Source organism: Phyllobates terribilis, unplaced genomic scaffold, assembly GCF_046119375.1.
Source record: "Phyllobates terribilis strain yellow unplaced genomic scaffold, ASM4611937v1 Scaffold_10__3_contigs__length_209671492, whole genome shotgun sequence".
Lineage (NCBI taxonomy): Eukaryota > Metazoa > Chordata > Amphibia > Anura > Dendrobatidae > Phyllobates > Phyllobates terribilis.
The window spans coordinates 170,682,580-170,705,091 of record NW_027362770.1 but is presented as its reverse complement, the minus strand read 5'-3'; the positions used below and the strand labels follow the sequence as shown (position 1 = coordinate 170,705,091).

The 22,512-nt window shown below is 47.9% G+C and overlaps 1 protein-coding gene across 2 annotated transcripts in view; it reads left to right on the top strand.

Annotated features, from left to right (window-relative positions):
- BRAF (B-Raf proto-oncogene, serine/threonine kinase) overlaps positions 1-22,088 on the top strand; it is a 40,618-nt gene extending 18,530 nt beyond the window's left edge. Inside the window, exons 7-20 of one of the 2 annotated variants that reach the window (XM_073650143.1) lie at positions 3,253-3,372; positions 4,292-4,451; positions 4,690-4,729; positions 6,357-6,476; positions 10,974-11,113; positions 11,186-11,303; positions 13,230-13,314; positions 14,605-14,781; positions 14,864-14,910; positions 15,066-15,184; positions 16,719-16,850; positions 17,108-17,242; positions 17,530-17,683; positions 18,482-22,088. In XM_073650143.1, coding sequence (XP_073506244.1) covers positions 3,253-3,372; positions 4,292-4,451; positions 4,690-4,729; positions 6,357-6,476; positions 10,974-11,113; positions 11,186-11,303; positions 13,230-13,314; positions 14,605-14,781; positions 14,864-14,910; positions 15,066-15,184; positions 16,719-16,850; positions 17,108-17,242; positions 17,530-17,683; positions 18,482-18,504 — 1,570 coding nt within the window. In that variant the 3' untranslated portion in view covers positions 18,505-22,088. The remainder of the gene's footprint in view (positions 1-3,252; positions 3,373-4,291; positions 4,452-4,689; positions 4,730-6,356; positions 6,477-10,973; positions 11,114-11,185; positions 11,304-13,229; positions 13,315-14,604; positions 14,782-14,863; positions 14,911-15,065; positions 15,185-16,718; positions 16,851-17,107; positions 17,243-17,529; positions 17,684-18,481) is intronic. The other variant, XM_073650144.1, reaches the window with a different exon arrangement.
- The last annotated feature ends 424 nt before the right edge of the window (positions 22,089-22,512 follow it).

The window sequence follows — 22,512 nt, the reverse complement described above, 5'->3', positions numbered from 1 at the left end:
CAGAGTTAAATAATAAGATACGGTCTTCCTGAAGCCTCCACCAGAGGGAGCTCTGCATACTGATTGAACTCTGTAATAACTGTCTGTAGTGAGCTCCATCTAGTGGTGACTGGCGGAAGACAATATATTTAACACTTGCCTTTGTCACTGCCCGGGATTTCGAGGTGCTTGATGAGAAGCTGTATAACTGGCTATACAGTGGGGGAAATAAGTATTTGATCCCTTGCTGTTTTTGTAAGTTTGCCCACTGACAAAGACATGAACAGTCTATAATTTTAAGGGAAGGTTAATTTTAACATTGAGATATAGAATATCCAAGAAAATTACATTGTATAAATTAGATAAATTTATTTGCATTTTGCAATGAGAAATAAGTATTTGATCCCTCTGGCAAACAACACTTAATACTTGGTGGCAAAACCCTTGTTGGCAAGCACAGCAGTCAGACGTTGTTTGTAGTTGATGATGAGGGTTGTGCACATGTCAGGAGGAGTTTTGGTCCACTCCTCTTTGCAGATCATCTCTAAATCATTCAGATTTTGAGGCTGTCGCTTGGCAACTTGGAGCTTCAACTCCCTCCATAAGTTTTCTATGGGATTAAGGTCTGGAGACTGGCTAGGCCACTCCATGACCTTACTGTGCTTCTTTTTGAGCCACTACTTTGTTGTCTTGGCTGTATGTTTTGGGTCATTGTCTTGCTGGAAGACCCAGCCACGAACCATCTTCAATGCTCTTACTGAGGGAAGGAGATTGTTGGCCAAAATCTCGCGATACAGGACACCATCCAACTTCCCTTCAGTATGGTGCAGTCGTCATATCTCCTTTGTAGAAAAGCACCCCCCAAAGTATGTTTCCCCCACCATGCTTCACGGTTGGGACGATGTTCTTAGGGTTGTACTCATCCTTCTTCTTCCTCCAAACACGGCGAGTTGAGTTAATGCCAAAGAGCTCAATTTCTGTCTCATCTGATCACAGCACCTTCTCCCAGTAACTCGCAGAATCATCCAGGTGTTCATTGGCAAACTTTAGACGGGCCTGCACATGTGCCTTCTTGAGCAGGGGGACCGTGCGAACAATGGTTTTCTTGGTGACTGTGGTCCCAGCTGCCTGGAGATCATTAAGTTCCCCCTGTGTAGTTTTCAGCTGATCTCTCACCTTCCTCATGATCAAGGATACCCCATGAGGTGAGATTTTGCACGGTGCCCCAGATCGATGTTGATTGACAGTCATTTTGTATTTCTTCCATTTTCTTACTATTGCACCAGCAGTTGTCTCCTGCTCACCCAGTGTCTTACTTATGGTTTTATAGCCCCTTCCAGCTTTGTGCAGGTCTATGATCTTGTCCCTGACATCCTTAGAAAGCTCTTTGGTCTTGCCCATGTTGTAGAGGTTAGAGTCTGACTGATTACTTGAGTCTGTGGACAGGAGTCTTATACAGGTGACTATGTAAGACAGCTGTCTTTAATTCAGGTAACGAGTTGATTAGGAGCGTCTAACTGGTCTGTAGGATTTATACAATGTGACTTCTTGATTTTTAGGGGGGATATTCTCTCTCAATGTTAAAATTAACCTTCCCTTAAAATTATAGACTGTTCATGTCTTTGTCAGTGGGCAAACTTACAAAAACAGCAAGGGATCGAATCCTTATTTCCTTCACTGTAAAGATATGGAACATTTGCCATTTTCCCATGTTAATAACTAGACACAGCTTGCTTTATATAATACATGTGATTTTTTTTGATAACTTGTTTTTGCATATTTATTTGTTTAAGGCTGTGTGCCCACTATGCATTTTTGCAGCGGCATTTCCGCCACGGAAACGCTTAAATAACGCTTGGTAGAAGGTCTGCCATGTTCCCCAATGATAATCTGCATGTGCTGTGCACATGATGCGGATTATCACTGCGGAAAAATTCGCAGCACGTTCATTAATTTTGCGAATCGCAGCGTTTTAGCCCCAATTGACTTGCATTGAATCGCATAATATCCGCATGACTACATGTGCACATGTGGATATCATACGGTTCAATGTGCGGATGGTTCCCGGGTTTGGAGAAGAGGAGACTCTCATCCAGACGCGATTACCATAGTACCTGTAGTTAAAAGAATTGAAATAAAAAAAAACAAAAAAAAAACATTATACTCCCCTTCTGATGGCCCCCGGTCTCCTCCTGTGCGTCCAGTGTCTTCGGCAGCTCACAGTGGTGTAAAAGGACCTTCCATGACGTCATTTAGTCATGTGACCGGTCACACGACCACTGACGTCGGTGGTTGTGTGACCTGTCGCATGACTAAATGACATCATGGAAGGTCCTTTTACACCACCGCGAGCCGCCGAAGACCCCGGTGAAAAAGACCGGGGGCAATCGGAAGGTGAGTATAATGTCGTTTTTTGTTGTTGTTTTTTTCACCATTTTATTTTTATTGTTTTTACTATTGATGCTGCATTTGCAGCATCGTAACTTGGTCACACTATATAAATCCATGCTGGTTGCATGCGTTTTTTCCGCCAGGGAGATGCAGAAACGCTCCGCAGCATTTCTGCATCGTGGGCACTTAGCCTAATACTTTACTTTTTTTTATTTTGGTATTTTTCATTAAAAAGTCACTAAAAATTATATAATTTTTAATCCCAATTGTTCCCAGTCTTTTATAGAAGGTAAAATCATTTTGGTTCCTCGGGGGCGGGGCTAAAGCTGCAGTTTTTGATAGTTGCATTCTATGGTCACATGTATTTTTTTATTTTTTATTATGCACACATATTATATGTAAATGCATAATAAAGTATAACGAATATCAAAAATGGAAACGTTAGTCCCGCCCCTGAGGTCCTAAGAGAACTTTACTTTGGACTTTTTAACTAGTTTCCTGCTTTTTATTCTTTTTTTATGTACTTGCTAGTTTCTACATCCCGTATACTGGGACAATCCTGCCTCCTGATTGCACTGTAGAGCTGATCCGGGTCCCCTGTCCCCCAGCAGCACTTGGCGATCACTCGATCACCGAAACTGGAGCAGTAAGCCGCAGTGCCCGGTATTGACCTGTACACCCTAAGCTCTCTGAGGACCATATACTCTGCAGTCAGGAGGGCAGGGATGGTAATAACCCGTCTCTGCCTTCTCAGCAGGATGTTTGGCTGTCATTGACTCTGCATCTGCCTGTCAGAGACATCTCGAAACGACTCTGCGGAGTAAAATACGGTACAGCCAGATGCTGAGTCTTTGTTTTTGTTTTGTTTTTTTTATCCCGCAGTTTGCTGTTCGTCTCAAAGTTCTTTGAGCACCACCCGATATCTCAGGATGAAGGTCCTTTCGAGGAGGTCGCCCCAGCCGTGGAATCCTGCTCGCCCTCGCCCCCTCCAGATGTCAGCGAGTAAGGTTTTGCCAGCACTCCTGGGACATGGAGGACGGCGGTCAGACCACCATGAGTTGTCACGGTCGTCCGTCTCCCTTTCTCATTTTAATAACTCCGCCATCCTAATACAAGGAACAGCCTTATGTCCCTCTATACTCTGACACTATCGTTGCAAGGGCGCCCCCTATGGGCAACGGAGCATGGGCAGCAACCTTCACTGTCATTACAGCCGGGTTGGGTTAGAGGTTAAATTTGGGAATTTTGGACCCCCATTCTTGACATAAATGCACTTATCCCCTCAGGGGGTGTGACTTATCCCCTCAGGGGGTGTGACTTATCCCCTCAGGGGGTGTGACTTATCCCCTCAGGGGGTGTGACTTATCCCCTCAGGGGGTGTGACTTATCCCCTCAGGGGGTGTGACTTATCCCCTCAGGGGGTGTGACTTATCCCCTCAGGGGGTGTGACTTATCCCCTCAGGGGGTGTGACTTATCCCCTCAGGGGGTGTGACTTATCCCCTCAGGGGGTGTGACTTATCCCCTCAGGGGGTGTGACTTATCCCCTCAGGGGGTGTGACTTATCCCCTCAGGGGGTGTGACTTATCCCCTCAGGGGGTGTGACTTATCCCCTCAGGGGGTGTGACTTATCCCCTCAGGGGGTGTGACTTATCCCCTCAGGGGGTGTGACTTATCCCCTCAGGGGCAGGGCTCTTTCTACATGACTGCAGCCATATTGTTCTAATCCTTCACCCAATGGACCATGAATCCTAGTGGACATTGACGGGTCACACGGGTAGGATGCAGAATATGGTGGTTTGGATCCAGTGAAGGTCTCCAGGACTTCTCAGTGGGGCAGGCTGAATAACTAGTGTATTTGCTTTTTTTTTCCATATAGGTGGCAGCACTGAGCTCACTTTTTTTTTTTTTTTCCCCCCCTAGGCCTCCCAGTCTCCCCAGCAGTTCTCCGTCCAAGTCCATTCCCATCCCCCAGCCGTTCCGACCTGCCGACGAAGACCACAGAAACCAGTTTGGCCAACGAGACCGGTCGTCCTCCGCCCCCAACGTTCACATTAACACCATTGAGCCTGTTAATATCGATGTGAGTGGCCGGACGCCTCCAGGATTGCGGCATCACAACCTAGAATTTAATGCCGTAGCTCTGCTATAATCTATAGCAAAACCTGACCAATTTCCCTACAGCACCCCCACAGGAGAAATGGAAGTACTACACCGCGCCCCTTCACATTAATGGGTTATCTGCATAATTCATGGCAGGGTGACCGATCTAGAAGGGTCTTGAATCCCATCTCATGTGCCTCTTTTTCTCTATTATTTAGGACTTAATCCGAGACCAGGGCCTTCAGCGCAGCGAGGGAGGTAAGTGACTCCTTTACATCTCCTCATATTTGAGGACCCTTCCGCTCCCCTGAATTTCCCATTTAAAAAAAATATATATTCTGCTGTTGCTCCTCCTGGAAGTGCGCGAATGATTAAGAACCTTTACTTGTTCTTTATAGGGCGTGTCTTCACTGCTGTCCAATCAGTGCATGGGGACACGCCCCCGTTGCCAAGGGACTCCCAGTTTTCATGCATTTAAAGGAGAAACAACCGAGGGGCAACCGGTTTTATTTCATGGAGGATTGTACATTGGTGTCAGGAGAGGAAGGGGAAGGGTCCTTCTTTAATTATCCCACATGAATCCACCTCCATATTCTCCATCAGCTGTTAATTACGACCGTCTTCTGTCTGTGTCCTCATAGTCTAACACACATCAGACAATTTATCATGTATCGTTACATTTGGTCTAGATTCCCAGACTTCCTGCCAGTCACTACCTGTGGTATATACTTATTTACCTGCCCTTACTTAGACGCCTATATATATATATTTTTTAAGTATTTTAATCCCTTTTCTTTAATAAAATTCCTATATTTGTTTTTTAATTTCATACTCTTTTCCCTAGTGCAGAATAACTTTTTTATTCTCCTTAATTCCCCTCCCCTTTAAAATAAAAGCAATGGAGTCATCCGAATATTATAAAGTTCCCATCAGCTGTTTCTTCTGTTGCCAGAATTGGGTGACCACCCCCCCCCCCCCTAGTGTTCATATAGAGCATAGACCCCGTCCTGACGCCCCCCCCCCCCCCTCCCCCCAGCCTTCCCAGACTCGGGTCTGAGTCTTCCCAAGATCCCGCTGGTCTCTGCACTCTCCAGAATCTGATCATGTGACTGAGCACACGCCCAATCACTGTCACGCATCTAGTCATGTGACAGCCGCAGCCAACCAGTGCTCAGAAGTACAGAGACCGACGGGGAACCGGGAAGTTTCGGAACTGGAGCGTCAGAAAATCAGTAAAATGAGGACGACTTTATTTTTTTTTTGACCCCTTTAAATTAACATATGGGGCGTGTCATAGACCTCCCCAATCAGTGACTTGAATGCTTGTTGGGGAGTCTGGGAAAGCTGGGAACTAACTGTATGGCGGTCAGATCTAAAACACAAGAAACAGCTGAAGTTGAATGCTCGGTAAAGGATGTGTAGACTTTTGCAACCTTATTTTGCTTCACTGCACTTTCTATTTTTTTATATATTCAGCTTCTATGTAGTCGTGTTTCCATGGTGACAGACTACAAACAATCCCTATGTAGTCGGATTTTGCAGATTTTTTTCTGTATATACAAAATGTCTTGTTTTGAAGCAATAGAAAATAACTTTTGGTTGCAGAGGTGGACATATCTTTTTAGATCCCCCTAAACCCCCACTTTGCCTTTGATTGCCCCCCCCTCATCAATTTAAACTGTGAATATTAATGTGTGTATATTTTGCTAATTGTCTTATTAATTCTGCCCTCCCAACTCAAACTTTAATTTTTCTCCCCACCCCGCTTTCTACTACTACATTTTAATCCCCCTTTTCTGCTCTCTTTATCCCCTCCCCACCATTCTCCGTTTTTTTTTTTTTTATTTTTTTTTTTATTCCCTTTATACCTGTTTTTCTCCCGCAGCCCCCCAGGTCCAGCCGACGCGCTGCCATCGGAAATACCACTCTCGGAACCCCAGCCCACTCCTCCATTCTCTCCCCAGTGAAATAGTCTTTGATTTTGAGTCCGACCCCGTTTGCAGAGGTAGTTGGGCTGTTATACTTGTTTTTTGTTGTTTTTTTTTTATTTTTTTTATTATAAATATTTTTTTAACTACTCCCTAAAATGAGCTAAAAGTTCCTCTGATTTCGCACTGTCTATTGCTCTTCATTCACACCTCGCAGGCGGTGCTGGATGTTCTTTTTCTCCCAGTAGATGTAGTTATCTGTGTTTTTTTTTGTTTAGTCTTGTCCTGTGTGTAGTACTAGAGCCCGGTTGAGCCGTGCACCCCCACGAGGAGCCCAACGTCTGTGCTTTCACCTTCTCTCTTTTTTTTTTTTTTCTTTTTTAGTAGAATTAATTTTCGCTATTTATTTATGCCGCTAATTTCCAAGTAACACCTCATCACCCCATCTGTCTGTCTGTCCATTGTGTATGCTGGGATGTTGTGTGATAGACTCCATACTGGACTGTAGTGTAGCCAGCCCGACCTGAAACGCGTCGGCCACCCCGTCTTGAAACGCGTCGGCCACCCCCGTCTGCTAAGGCTTGCTTTGCCCATGTTGAGATGTCCTTCAGACCATAATTGGCCTCACGACTGAAAAATATGGACAACCCAAAACTTATTTACTAACATTGGGCCCACCCATTTGTATAAGTTAACCCCACCATTAACCTGAGTGCTGCATGTCAAGCTAAAAGTCACACTGCACGCTCAGAAATAATGTAGTTGGACTTCACCCAATTCCCCAAAAAAGGTTAAGACCTGACCCCCACCTACAAGGGGGGAAAAACAAAAGTATTTGGGCCACATAAGTTGTATTTGAACCACATCCACGTTTTAAAAAAAAAAAAAACTGATTGACCCTAAGGCAGACAACACCCTAAAAACATGTATTTAGACCACACCCCTGCTTATAATGTGTATTTAGCTCATGCTCCTGCTTAAAATATGTATTGATCACAGTATTGAGTATGTGGGTTGCGCCCCCCCGCTTGAGTATGTGGGTTGCGCCCCCCCGCTTGAGTATGTGGGTTGCGCCCCCCCCCCCCCCGCTTGAGTATGTGGGTTGCGCCCCCCCCCCCCGCTTGAGTATGTGGGTTGCGCCCCCCCCCCCCCCGCTTGAGTATGTGGGTTGCGCCCCCCCCCGCTTGAGTATGTGGGTTGCGCCCCCCCCCCGCTTGAGTGTGTGGGTTGCGCCCCCCCCGCTTGAGTGTGTGGGTTGCGCCCCCCCCGCTTGAGTGTGTGGGTTGCGCCCCCCCCGCTTGAGTGTGTGGGTTGCGCCCCCCCCGCTTGAGTGTGTGGGTTGCGCCCCCCCCGCTTGAGTGTGTGGGTTGCGCCCCCCCCGCTTGAGTGTGTGGGTTGCGCCCCCCCCCGCTTGAGTGTGTGGGTTGCGCCCCCCCCCGCTTGAGTGTGTGGGTTGCGCCCCCCCCGCTTGAGTATGTGGGTTGCGCCCCCCCCGCTTGAGTATGTGGGTTGCGCCCCCCCCCCCGCTTGAGTGTGTGGGTTGCGCCCCCCCCCGCTTGAGTGTGTGGGTTGCGCCCCCCCCCGCTTGAGTGTGTGGGTTGCGCCCCCCCCCGCTTGAGTGTGTGGGTTGCGCCCCCCCCCGCTTGAGTGTGTGGGTTGCGCCCCCCCCCGCTTGAGTGTGTGGGTTGCGCCCCCCCCCGCTTGAGTGTGTGGGTTGCGCCCCCCCCCGCTTGAGTGTGTGGGTTGCGCCCCCCCCCGCTTGAGTGTGTGGGTTGCGCCCCCCCCGCTTGAGTGTGTGGGTTGCGCCCCCCCCGCTTGAGTGTGTGGGTTGCGCCCCCCCCGCTTGAGTGTGTGGGTTGCGCCCCCCCCGCTTGAGTGTGTGGGTTGCGCCCCCCCCGCTTGAGTGTGTGGGTTGCGCCCCCCCCGCTTGAGTATGTGGGTTGCGCCCCCCCCCGCTTGAGTATGTGGGTTGCGCCCCCCCCCGCTTGAGTATGTGGGTTGCGCCCCCCCCCGCTTGAGTATGTGGGTTGCGCCCCCCCCCCGCTTGAGTATGTGGGTTGCGCCCCCCCCCCGCTTGAGTATGTGGGTTGCGCCCCCCCCCCGCTTGAGTATGTGGGTTGCGCCCCCCCCCCGCTTGAGTATGTGGGTTGCGCCCCCCCCCCCGCTTGAGTATGTGGGTTGCGCCCCCCCCCCCCCCGCTTGAGTATGTGGGTTGCGCCCCCCCCCGCTTGAGTATGTGGGTTGCGCCCCCCCCCGCTTGAGTATGTGGGTTGCGCCCCCCCCCCGCTTGAGTATGTGGGTTGCGCCCCCCCCCCGCTTGAGTATGTGGGTTGCGCCCCCCCCCCGCTTGAGTATGTGGGTTGCGCCCCCCCCGCTTGAGTATGTGGGTTGCGCCCCCCCCGCTTGAGTATGTGGGTTGCGCCCCCCCCGCTTGAGTATGTGGGTTGCGCCCCCCCCGCTTGAGTATGTGGGTTGCGCCCCCCCCGCTTGAGTATGTGGGTTGCGCCCCCCCCGCTTGAGTGTGTGGGTTGCGCCCCCCCCGCTTGAGTGTGTGGGTTGCGCCCCCCCCGCTTGAGTGTGTGGGTTGCGCCCCCCCCGCTTGAGTGTGTGGGTTGCGCCCCCCCCCCCGCTTGAGTGTGTGGGTTGCGCCCCCCCCGCTTGAGTGTGTGGGTTGCGCCCCCCCCCGCTTGAGTATGTGGGTTGCGCCCCCCCCCGCTTGAGTATGTGGGTTGCGCCCCCCCCCGCTTGAGTATGTGGGTTGCGCCCCCCCCCCGCTTGAGTATGTGGGTTGCGCCCCCCCCCCGCTTGAGTATGTGGGTTGCGCCCCCCCCCCCCGCTTGAGTATGTGGGTTGCGCCCCCCCCCCCGCTTGAGTATGTGGGTTGCGCCCCCCCCCGCTTGAGTATGTGGGTTGCGCCCCCCCCCCCGCTTGAGTATGTGGGTTGCGCCCCCCCCCCCCGCTTGAGTATGTGGGTTGCGCCCCCCCCCCCCGCTTGAGTATGTGGGTTGCGCCCCCCCCCCCCGCTTGAGTATGTGGGTTGCGCCCCCCCCCCCCCCGCTTGAGTATGTGGGTTGCGCCCCCCCCCGCTTGAGTGTGTGGGTTGCGCCCCCCCCCCCGCTTGAGTGTGTGGGTTGCGCCCCCCCCGCTTGAGTGTGTGGGTTGCGCCCCCCCCGCTTGAGTGTGTGGGTTGCGCCCCCCCCGCTTGAGTGTGTGGGTTGCGCCCCCCCCGCTTGAGTGTGTGGGTTGCGCCCCCCCCGCTTGAGTGTGTGGGTTGCGCCCCCCCCGCTTGAGTGTGTGGGTTGCGCCCCCCCCCCGCTTGAGTGTGTGGGTTGCGCCCCCCCCGCTTGAGTATGTGGGTTGCGCCCCCCCCGCTTGAGTATGTGGGTTGCGCCCCCCCCCCCGCTTGAGTGTGTGGGTTGCGCCCCCCCCCCCCGCTTGAGTGTGTGGGTTGCGCCCCCCCCCGCTTGAGTGTGTGGGTTGCGCCCCCCCCCGCTTGAGTGTGTGGGTTGCGCCCCCCCCCGCTTGAGTGTGTGGGTTGCGCCCCCCCCCGCTTGAGTGTGTGGGTTGCGCCCCCCCCCGCTTGAGTGTGTGGGTTGCGCCCCCCCCCGCTTGAGTGTGTGGGTTGCGCCCCCCCCCGCTTGAGTGTGTGGGTTGCGCCCCCCCCGCTTGAGTGTGTGGGTTGCGCCCCCCCCGCTTGAGTGTGTGGGTTGCGCCCCCCCCGCTTGAGTGTGTGGGTTGCGCCCCCCCCGCTTGAGTGTGTGGGTTGCGCCCCCCCCCGCTTGAGTGTGTGGGTTGCGCCCCCCCCGCTTGAGTGTGTGGGTTGCGCCCCCCCCGCTTGAGTGTGTGGGTTGCGCCCCCCCCGCTTGAGTATGTGGGTTGCGCCCCCCCCCGCTTGAGTATGTGGGTTGCGCCCCCCCCCGCTTGAGTATGTGGGTTGCGCCCCCCCCCGCTTGAGTATGTGGGTTGCGCCCCCCCCCGCTTGAGTATGTGGGTTGCGCCCCCCCCCCCCCCCGCTTGAGTATGTGGGTTGCGCCCCCCCCCCCCCCGCTTGAGTATGTGGGTTGCGCCCCCCCCCGCTTGAGTATGTGGGTTGCGCCCCCCCCCCGCTTGAGTATGTGGGTTGCGCCCCCCCCCCGCTTGAGTATGTGGGTTGCGCCCCCCCCCCGCTTGAGTATGTGGGTTGCGCCCCCCCCCCCCCCCCGCTTGAGTATGTGGGTTGCGCCCCCCCCCCCCCCCCCGCTTGAGTATGTGGGTTGCGCCCCCCCCCCCCCCCGCTTGAGTATGTGGGTTGCGCCCCCCCCCCCCCGCTTGAGTATGTGGGTTGCGCCCCCCCCCCGCTTGAGTATTTTAATTAGGCCACATTCCCATCACCAACATCCTAATTATGAAAGAGAGCCCTCACTCGGAGGGGTTACACCTGACACAATCTGGCAGCACTAGACTGATGCTGAACCACCGGGGTCTCCTGACTGCAGTTTTAGGCCGCCCCACCCCATTATCAGCCCTATTGGCTTTTTTTTTTCCTTTTCTAATCTTTCTGTCCCTTCTAATGTATTTTTCTTCTGCGCTGACAGGCACCACCCCAGGCTTATCCGCCACCCCTCCGGCTTCCCTGCCAGGATCCCTCACAAATGTCAAAGCTCTGCAGAAATCCCCCGGTCAGCAGAGGGAGCGCAAATCGTCCTCTTCCTCCACAGAAGACCGGAGTCGGATGGTAAGTCGGCTTATATGAAGCGACTCCCGACGTGGTCACCGGCGGCTGCACTGACCGGGGTTTCTCTTCCAGAAAACACTCGGACGCAGAGACTCCAGTGACGACTGGGAAATCCCAGACGGACAGATCACCGTGGGACAGCGGATAGGATCTGGCTCTTTTGGGACTGTGTATAAGGGAAAGTGGCACGGTACGTACGTGGACTGAACAGAATATTGCTGATCCTGATTGGGGCCATAAGTTTTTATTTTCTACTTTTTAAGCCGTCTATATGGGCATGCAGGTTATAGGAAGCTGAATATAATTACACCTTGATATCTGCGATGAGATGGCTTATTCCAGAGAAATCCACATGTTTCTTAATATGTAAATGAGCTGTTAAGATCTATGGGCCGGATATAGCTCTCCCTGACAATCTGCCTCCAAAGCTTATTGTAAATTACAGGGGGTGTCACCAATGTGAGGAATGTAAAGACTGACAGCCTGATCTCACTGCAGAGCAGTGTGATTTATAACTAGCATAGTACAGCAGAGCTGAGCTTGTCTCATTACAAACACATCTGCAGTTATAGTTCTGTTCTCCAAGGGCTGGTAACTCTCCTGTACTTTCTCTCCCTCCTCACTTGTTGTGTGAGATGAAAGCTAAAGAAGTATTAGCCATAGTCTCTCATAGCTCTGCAGCTGAGCTGACAGCAGGAGAGTTGCTGCTTTAAAATGTGTTTGTAATGAGACATAGCTCAGCTTTGCTGTACTGTTAAAGTCCCACACCGTTTTGCTGTGAGATCAGAACTTTGTCATTACATGTCTCACACTGGTAACTCCCCCTTTCATTTACAATAAGCTCTGGAGGCAAATTCTCAGGGAGATCTCTGTCCCGCCCAAAGATCTTAAAAGCTCATTTGTATATTAAAAAATAAAGTGTGGATTTCTCTGGAATAAAACATTGGATCGCAGATATTAAGGTATAATTTTATTCCCCTTCTTATGACTTACATCCCCATATAGATGGCTTAGGAGGGTTTATCCTACTGACAGATTCTTCTTTAAGAGAAAGGAGCTAGCACTTAACCCTTTGTTTGGATTCAGGACCAAGAAATTAAATTATGTGACTATATTTACAACTGATTGGAGTTGCATGTGAAACCCGCTGTAAAATGCATGCAGTTTTTCATTGGGTTGTTAACACTGCTGTGTAAAGATTGTACCATCTGGCATCTTGAGAAGCTACAGTCAATAATCTCTTAAAGGCTATGGGAACCTTGGCACTGAATGTCTTTTATTGTTCATTTGCATTTTTTATTTCTTTTTGTTCCGTAGAGTCTGAGCAACTCCTTTACGTAGCTGGCTGTGCCGATGCTTCAGATCTAGACTAGACTGCATCTGAGGAACTCCTTCTACATAGCCAGCTGTGCCAATGCTTCAGATCTAGACTAGACTGCATCTGAGCAACTCCTTTACACAGCTGGCTTTGCCGATGCTTCAGATCTAGACTAGAGTGCATCTGAACAACTTCTTTACATAGCCGGCTGTGCCGATGCTTCAGATCTAGACTAGACTGCATCTGAACAACTCCTTTACATAGCCGGCTGTGACGATGCTTCAGATCTAGACTAGATTGCATCTGAACAACTCCTTTACATAGCCGGCTGTGCCGATGCTTCAGATCTAGACTAGACTGCATCTGAACAACTCCTTTACATAGCCGGCTGTGCCGATGCTTCAGATCTAGACTAGACTGCATCTGAACAACTCCTTTACATAGCCGGCTGTGCCGATGCTTCAGATCTAGACTAGACTGCATCTGAACAACTTCTTTACATAGCCGGCTGTGCCGATGCTTCAGATCTAGACTAATTTCTGACTGTGTTGCCTGCACTGTCTGCTCTTCCCTTCCTGCTTTCCCGTTAGGGAGGGTGAGGAAGTTGCATAAGGCAAATCATAGTGTAGAGAGGGGAGTAAGCAGCCGGGTTTTCAGGGATGGCTGATTTCAGGCTGTAGATGGGTCGAGGGGAAATCACATGGTGATGGGGGGGGGGGGGTGTATATACAGATAGGAGCGCACATACAACAGGCAGGAGGAGGAAATCGCATTATTTTATTTATTTTTTCTTTCTAGGTGATGTAGCTGTAAAAATGTTGAATGTAACCGCACCGACGCCTCAGCAACTACAGGCCTTTAAAAATGAAGTTGGAGTGCTCAGGTAAATATGTCCGAGCTGCCAGATTAATTGACATTTCCAGGAGGAACAACAGAGGGACAGCACAACACAAAAAAAATATGCTCTAGCCTGACTAGTCCCTGAATAGTCCAGGTAGGACAGTAGAGGACTGCTCCTTTTGTAGTTTCTGTATAATGAAAGGTTCTGCAGTCAGTCGCTCACGAATTCTCCAGATCTCTGCTTGCTCGCAGTAAATGGAGATCTTCCTTTTCGGATCTCAATATTTAGCTTTTGTTACTTTTAGTGAGTGGAAAGAAACTTTCTTTCAGTGCATCACAATTTCCAAGTAAAATGTTATTATCAAGCAATTTGGTAAGAACAGATCACCCAGGTATTCAGGGAAGGCAGAATTCAAGCTGTAGATAGGGAGGAAAGCACTGAGGGAGGGCAGGTATTGATAAGGCAAGTTCACATCACCCAGGTATTCAGGGAGGGCTGATTACAGGCTGTAGATGGGGAGGAAAGCACTGCTGGAGGGCAGATATTGAAGTGGAAAGTTCACATCAACCAGTTATCTAAGGAGGGCAGATCAGAGGCTATAGATTTTGAGAATAGCACTGAGTGGTGGCAGGTATTGAGAAGGCAAGTTCACCTATCCAGGTATTATGGAAGGGCAGGTCAGAGGCTATAGATAGGGAGGGAGGGAGGATTTTGATGAGGCAAGTTCAGATCTCTCGTGTATGCATATGTCTTTTCAGGCCATAAGTGACAATAACACCCAGAGGAGCAGTCTCACCCTACACCCGAAAACAAGTTTCCTCCCAAATTGGTTAATGTATTGGGGCAGCTAGTTACAGGGGCGTTCCCATTTCAGTAAGAGATGACGTTTCACTAGACTGCGCCCTTCATTCTCTGAATCAGTGAGGATCTCAAAGATCGGACCGTAGGACCCCAAGTGGTCAGTAAATGATTGCTTATTCAGGGGGCTGGCTGCAATTCCCAGGGTGACCGGAGGACCGCCATGTTGAGAAAACAGGAGATGCAGCTCGGAAGTAGAGGCTTTGGGATCCTTACCAATCCTGAGAATGACAGGGCAGCTTCCCTGTCAGAGTTGCGGCTCCTGCTTTCTCTACATGGCGGCCCTCCGGTCACCCAAGGAATTGCAGCCAGCCCCCTGACTTTGCAGTCTGGTGGTAATTGCATCAGTCACTAAGATTGTGGCCATATTACTGTTTCTGGGTGGCCGTGTGCTAGGACGATCAAGTGATTCACTGTCTGGCTGGTTGGTACCGTTCCTCAATGGTTGTCCTGATTCCTTCCCGGTTTTTGTAGGAAAACTCGGCACGTGAACATCCTGCTCTTCATGGGCTATTCCACCAAACCCCAGCTGGCAATAGTGACCCAGTGGTGCGAGGGCTCCAGCCTCTACCACCACCTCCACATCATAGAGACCAAATTCGAGATGATAAAGCTAATCGACATTGCACGGCAGACGGCACAGGGCATGGAGTAAGTGTCTGCCCCCATCGCGGTCCCCCAGCTCCACTGTCAGATCTCGCACTAATACTTTTTTTTTTTTTTCCCTTTGCAGCTACTTGCATGCCAAGTCGATCATCCACCGAGATCTGAAAAGCAATAGTATCCTTTGTGTGATGTGACGCGACTTACGCCAAGTTAAGTTGGTCGTCCAGTAGCTGCGGTTTAGTAGTCAGCTGCATTACGGCCTTGAGGGGCTATAATACGACAGATCCATATTCTTGGTCAATCTCTCCTTAACCCATCACCCTCTCTAGATATTTTTCTTCATGAAGACCTCACGGTAAAGATCGGTGACTTTGGCCTCGCCACAGTGAAGTCTCGGTGGAGCGGCTCTCACCAATTCGAGCAGTTATCGGGCTCCATACTATGGATGGTAGGGAAATCTGTGTCGCTGTTAAAGGCGGTCAAGTTTTTATTATTTTGCGGGGGGGTTTAAAACGGCGCCACTCTTGTACATAGGCAGAGTTTGGTACTGCAGGTCCTTATTTAGGTGCTGTATGATTAGGAGAAACATACCCTTCTAATACAACCTGCTCGCCACGGCCATCACAGCCGCACTAATTCTCACTGAATTATTTAAAGGTGATGGGGTTCACCCTTCCCAACATAAATAGAGCAACTTTTTAATAGGTTTTAATTAACCCCCTTTTGGCATGTGCTATACCTGTATTTTGCCCCATTCCTAATAAAACAATGAAAAATAATCACATATACACACATTTGGTATCGCCGCGTTCAGAATCGCCCCATCTCTCTCAATATATAAAAAGAATTAATCCAATCGGTAAACGGCGTAACGAGAAGAAAAAATCAAAACGGCAGAATTAAAAATTTTTTTGGTCTCCGCAACATTGCAATAACAGGCGATCAAAAAATCGTATCTACCCCAAAACGGTAACCATAAAAACATCAGCTCATCTCGCAAAAAATAAGCCCTCACCGGCCCCAAAACTCCGAAAAAATGGCAACTTTTTTTTTCAACAAACTTTGTGTTTTTGTTTTTTTTCACCACTTTAAATAAAAAAGAACCTATACATGATTGGTGTCTACGAACTCGTAATGACCTGGAGAATCATAATGGCCGGTTAGTTTAAGCATTCGGTGAACATGGTAAAAAAAAATTCACTGTATGTTAAAACCAATGGTGTCAAAAGTACAACTCGTCCCGTAAAAAAAAAAAAACAAGCCCTCACACGGCGATATAGACGGAAAAATAAAAAAGCTATAGCTCTGGGAAGAAGGGGAGCAAAATGAACGGAAAATGGCCTGGGGTGAAGGGGTTAAAAAAAAAAAAAAAAAAACTTTTTTTTTTATTTTGCCTGCTGTCCTTGGTGTCTCCATGGTAACAGACAACAAACAAACCCGGCGTAGTCTGATTCTACTGGCCATCGGACTCCTTTTCTATCTGCCCTCTACTTATGGCTAAAATGTAGCAGGTGGAAAATGAATATAACCTCGGAATCAGACTACACGGGGTTTGTTTGTAGTCTGTTACCGCGGAGACGCATAGAGGTGCAGAAGCCAAATGGTAGATTTTTTTTATTTTTAATTAATGATTGTAATCTTTCTTAATTTCTCACTTTAGGTTTATTGGAACAGTGAAAAAAAAAATGGTTGCAGACCGTTTGGGGTCACCCTTAATGTCTAAACAGTCTAGTTGTTAGGGGGTTAAATGACTGATTGCAGCATCTAAGGGGAGTCAGGGCTGCGGCATCTAAGGGGATGGAGGTAACCAACCCTCGGGTACAGGAGGCAGTAACCAATAGATAATGTCAGATCTATCGATCACCGACTCGTCATGGATATATCCATCACTGATCGTTAGCGATCAGCCCGGCAGGGTAGATCTACGTCTCTCTCCACCTCGGCCATTACTGACGTAATCTATTTTTTTTTTTTTCCTGTAGGCCCCCGAGGTGATTAGGATGCAGGACAAGAATCCCTACAGCTTTCAGTCTGACGTCTACGCTTTCGGAATAGTTTTATATGAATTAATGACCGGGCAGCTCCCGTACCAGAATATCAACAACAGAGACCAGGTGAGGGGTTAACTATCGGGATATGAACATTGAGTCTAAAGCTACCAAGGAACCCAGAATTTTATTAGCATTATCATGTAACACCTGCATCCACCACTAGAGGGAGCTCTCTGCTTTGGAATTCACACAGGTCCTGCTGAAAAACTAAAATAAATCATTGTGCAGTGAGCGCCCCCTGGTGGAAACAGAATAGAATGGGAAATGGCAATTTTTTTTTATGGTGTAATCTCATATTTATTTATTTATTTATTTTTTAGATTATATTCATGGTTGGTAGAGGATATTTATCTCCAGACCTGAGCAAAGTTCGGAGTAATTGTCCCAAAGCGATGAAGAGGTTAATGGCCGACTGTCTAAAAAAGAAAAGGGACGAGCGGCCCTTATTTCCACAGGTAAAGGGGTTCTCCCCACTATGTACAGTGGCAGTCATTTCTGGGCGTTGGAGTTGCACAACACCCATCAGGGAATGTTGGGAGTCGTAGTTGCACACCATTGTCGCAGGTTCTGTCTGATTATTGCAGCTCAGCTTTGCTGAAGTGAATGGATCAGTGCTGCAATACCATACACAACCTGTGGTCGGGGGTGTGGCGCTGTTGCAGGAAGTAAGACGTCACGTTTTCCTAATTGCTTCTGCAGGATGCCCAAAATGTAACCAAGCCCTGTTATTTCCCCCCCTTAGATTCTCGCCTCCATTGAACTCCTGGCCCGGTCATTGCCAAAAATTCACCGCAGTGCATCTGAGCCGTCGTTGAACAGAGCCGGCTTCCAGACAGAGGACTTCAGTCTGTACGCTTGTGCTTCTCCAAAAACGCCCATCCAGGCCGGGGGATATGGTGGGTTCACAATACACTGACAGTACAAGACTCAAAGTCCCGCAAAATAAAAAAAAAATATATATATATATCTCTATATCTCATTTAGCAAATACCTCCAATTAGAAATGTATAGTTCTTCTGATTAGCTGTGTCACTTTCCCAATGTGCAGGGCATTGCAGTAGCTTAGTTGTTAGTTAGTGGTCCTAACCATGGATACCTATCACTATATGAGTGGTCATAACCATGGATACCTAAGCTACTTCAATGCCCTGCACATGGGGTAAGCCACCTAGCTAATCAGGAGAACTATTCTACATTTCTAATTCGAGGTATTTGCAAATATTATTTTTATACTTAGTACATATTCTGATATGATTTTGAAGATGGGAATACCCCTTTTTTAAGCACAGGGATATTGTCCTGCATCACAGAGTGTTTCAGGAGAGGGGGTACAAGCAAGAGGGAGGTCACAGACAGGCGGCTTTTGCTTCATAGAGACGGGGGGGGGGGGGAGATCCCTTTTGCTTTCTGAATGAGGAATTACTATGCTGACTCTTGAGCAGAAAGCTCACCGGCTCGTTACTTAGTCTGAACTGGGCCCAATCCAAAAAAGTCAGTAAAGAAAAGGAAAAAATAAATTCTCCGTCTTTTGTGAAATGCTTTCTTCTCCCTTCTTGATTTTTAACTCTTACCTTGTGTGTCCGGTCAGCTGTAACCCTTCGTGTTCTGTGTTGCTTGTGCTTCATACAAGCATCAGACGCTTTTTCTGCTTTTTTTTTGTAATAAACTTTATTTCTTTTGTCCTCCCTCCGCAGGAGAATTTACAGCCTTCAAGTAACGGCACAGTCAGCACAAGCACCTCTGTTACTACTTTAAGTCTCGTGTTCCTCTAGTTTCTTAGCGCTGGGACTACATTACAAAAAAAAAAAAATAAATATTCAGATAATTCACCTATTTTGTGAGAGGGAACAGCATGAACCATCAATGGAGGAAAAAAATAAATGGGGGGAGGAGAAAGGAACCGGCTAAATGGTCTGTATTCCTCTAGGGAGTGGCCTAACACTGCTCTTCGGCACGCCCCTGAGGAGCAGCTTGGCACGCCCCTGAGGAGCAGCTTGGCACGCCCCTGAGGAGCAGCTTGGCACGCCCCTGAGGAGCGGCGAAGTCTTGAAGGAACTTCTTCATTGCAGAGACTGTCTAGAATACTAACCGTGAAGCCCTCATGTTCTGTGTGGATCTTGCTCCAGTCATTATGGGGACTTACTGCCTACTAAGACTTTTTTTTTTTTTTTTTATTATTTATGTCTTTTGGGAAATAAAATGCTGGATCTCCATATTCCCTCCCCACCCGTAATGTTCTACCGGTACGGAACACGTTTACCCATTCATCCCATTACACACCAACTCAATCAGTCCTATAATTTGCATCAATCTCAAGCATGAGGCTGAGCTGCAATACCAGGCACGGCCCATGGACTGGAGTGGCGCTGTATCTACAAACCGTTTTAATTAGAGTCCATTGGGTGCAATTTCCAAAACTGATCTGGGCCTGAACACTTGGCAATTTGTTGGAAAATTCCCACAAGACGTTGACATGTTCTTCTAAAGAAAAGGCCGAGTCTGGGATACTGCCCTTTTCTTGGGGAGTGAGGGGGGTACTTAGATTTGTAGTCAGCGAGATGTGGCCGCACCAGATTATTGCTCTCTAGTCAATGATGAAATGGAGATTCTGCATTTTATATACTGTCCTAACACTTCAATGCAAAAACTTTCCTCCCCTCTTTATAATGTCGATTATTTATTTTTTTGCTGTTCCTCGGGGGAGGAGCTATGAGGAATCTGCCTCCCTTTGTCAATTATTTTTGTTCTTCAGCGGAGGGGGGGGGGGTATGAGGAATCTGACGCCCCTCTTTATAATGTCAATTATGGCTTTTGGTTCCTCGGGGGAGGGGGCTATGAGGAATCGGACGCCCCTCTTTATAATGTCAATTATGGGTTTTGGTTCCTCGGGGGAGGGGGCTATGAGGAATCGGACGCCCCTCTTTATAATGTCAATTATGGCTTTTGGTTCCTCGGGGGAGGGGGCTATGAGGAATCGGACGCCCCTCTTTATAATGTCAATTATGGCTTTTGGTTCCTCGGGGGAGGGGCTATGAGGACTCTGTTGCCTCCCTTCTGTCAATTACTTTTGTTCCTCGGGGGAGGGGGCTATAATGGATCTATTTCCTCTTTATAATGTCAGTTGTGGGTTTTGGTTCCTCGGGGGAGGGGGCTATGAGGAATCTGACGCCCCTCTTTATAATGTCAGTTGTGGGTTTTGGTTCCTCGGGGGAGGGGCCTATGAGGAATTTGTTGCCTCCCTTCTCTGTTTTACTCTGGTACTTCATTCCTTTTGGTGAGGCCTTGCATGGACTGAATCGGAACTGTTTTTTTGTGTTTTTCTTTTGGGAATTCAATTCACATCCTATAAGGTTAACGGGCGGCACCCGAAAAATAATGAGCTAAACATTCCATGCTGAGTAGTCACATGATCACAGCAAACCCCGCCCCCGCGGAGCCGCACAGCCTCTTTATCATGTGCTATCACTTTAAAGATGTACCCTGCGAGAGCAAATCCTCTTTAATTTCACTCTCCAGTCTTTAATCCGCCCCCCCCCCCCCCCACAACATGACATTTATTTATTTATTTTTATTTTTTTCTTGGTCAATATCATCCGTAAAAGACTGGCTGGATTTTAGCGTGTGAACGTACGTTTGTGAGTGTTCACGCTACTGGTATCTACGTTACGACTATTTATACTCCAAAGCCTAAACCAGTAGCGACTGACGAGGTCATGTGTTATTTTTTTTCTTTTACTTTTTGTACAGTTGGATTTTTTTTTTTTTTTATTTTTTTTTTTTGTGTTTAATTTCTATTTATTTAATTTATTTTGCTATGTAAATTGTGGAACGCTTTGGAGTTTGGCCAGAGTTTGTTTATATGAAAACTAGACCAGTTGCTTTGTGTAATGATCCGCTTCCCCCCCATTTCCTCGTCGCTTTCACACTTTTTGTTTGGTTCCGCCTGCGGGACGGACGTCGGTCATGCTGTGGCCGCGACATTAAACTTCCCCGGTGATCAGTGTACATGGCAATTTAGAATATTCACAGATATTCACTACTTTGGAACACACTTTAGGAAGAAGATTGTTGTTGTTTTTTTTTTTTTTTTTTTTTTAATACAGCTTTAATTATTATTTTTTTTTTTTTTATTAAACAAAACAAAAATAAAATAATAAATATAAAATATATATATTTTCTATTTATTTTAAAAAATTTTTTTTTTAGTTTTGTTAATGTAAAACTAAGGGATGTATTAATGCGTTTTTAATTATACACCCAAACCCCTCCCAAAAAAAAAACAAATTGGAAAAAACTTTTTTTTTTTTTCCTTCTGTTAAACCATTGAGTTCTACTATTTTAAAGGAGATTGTCCAATAGCGCTGACTTATGCTTTGGGAGATGAGTGATACCTGCCGATCATGCACACGCCTCTGCAGATATGTGTAGATGCAATGTCTTCGGTATCACTCACCTCTCAATGCAGAGATGATAGACAACCCCTTTTAAAGGGAAACTTTCACCAGGTTTATACTTGGGAGCATAGATTAGGGATAGGGACACTGATTCCAATGATGTATTTCTCACTGAGCTGCTTACTGTAATTTTCTTGACAAATGCCTATAGTTCTCATTATTCATAAGCGCTAACTTGCTCCTCCCACTGCTGATGCTGCCAATCAGAGATAAAGGGGTGGGGCTAGCCAGCACATCATCTGCCCCTGATTTATGCCGCCAGCATAGTGACATTACCAGACAGTGATGTTATTCTACGTGAGAAGTTCGGCCGATAATCTGGGCTTCAAAATCGCCTCAATCCTTTCATTTGGCCACAGAGGATTTAAAATGCAGAATTTTTATTTTTTTCTGAAGGAAATTTAAAGTCTAACTTTTATTTTATTCTTTTTTTTTTTTTTTTTTTTTTTTTTTTTTTTTTTTTTGACCCAAGTATAAAAAGACTATTTTGGTTAATTTTTGGATACTTTTATACTTCTTCTTTTTTTTTTTTTTTATTTTATGTTGTTGGATTTTTTTTCTCTTTTTGTTTTGGACATTCCATGGTTATTTCCGTAAAGTTTTCGGGAATGAATTAAGAGTTTTCGAGTCGTCTACTTCTTCCTGTGTGTATCTACATCTAGCACGTCGTCTCCAGCACTGGGTCTTGTATCAGATGGTTCCGGTAATAACGCACCCGTATAAAGCGAATTCTATGTTGCTGTACATAACTGTCGGTCACGGACTTACAGTGCACATTCAGGTTGGAAATACTGGGGGATATGTATAAAAGTGGTGTGTAAATTATAATAAAGACCATATTTCCAAAGGTTTACATCGTGTCCATTACCCCACGTTTTAAAGCGATCTCGTCTTTATTTAACATGTTGGTGGGGGGGGGGGGGGGAATACAGCAATCAGGTCAGTGGTTACAGACACAAAACAGAAGTCGTAGGTCTACAGCCTACAAGAACATACGTATGGAACATAAAAGTCAAAAGGACTCTCCAGCTTGATAAGACATCAAGACTAACCCAAGCCATGAGCAACATGCCGGAGTGCTGGTATCAGGTCCACAACACGTCAGGCTGAGATGTGGGAAGGAAAAAACAAGACATGACAATTCTTGAGGATCAAGTGGCAGGAGACCATCCACCCAAAGACCTCCTGGACCTTTCGAAATTTCTGAAAAACAACTTTCTCGTATGAAATAGTAGTGTTAACCAGGGCCTTCCATCTGGCGATTGTGTTGG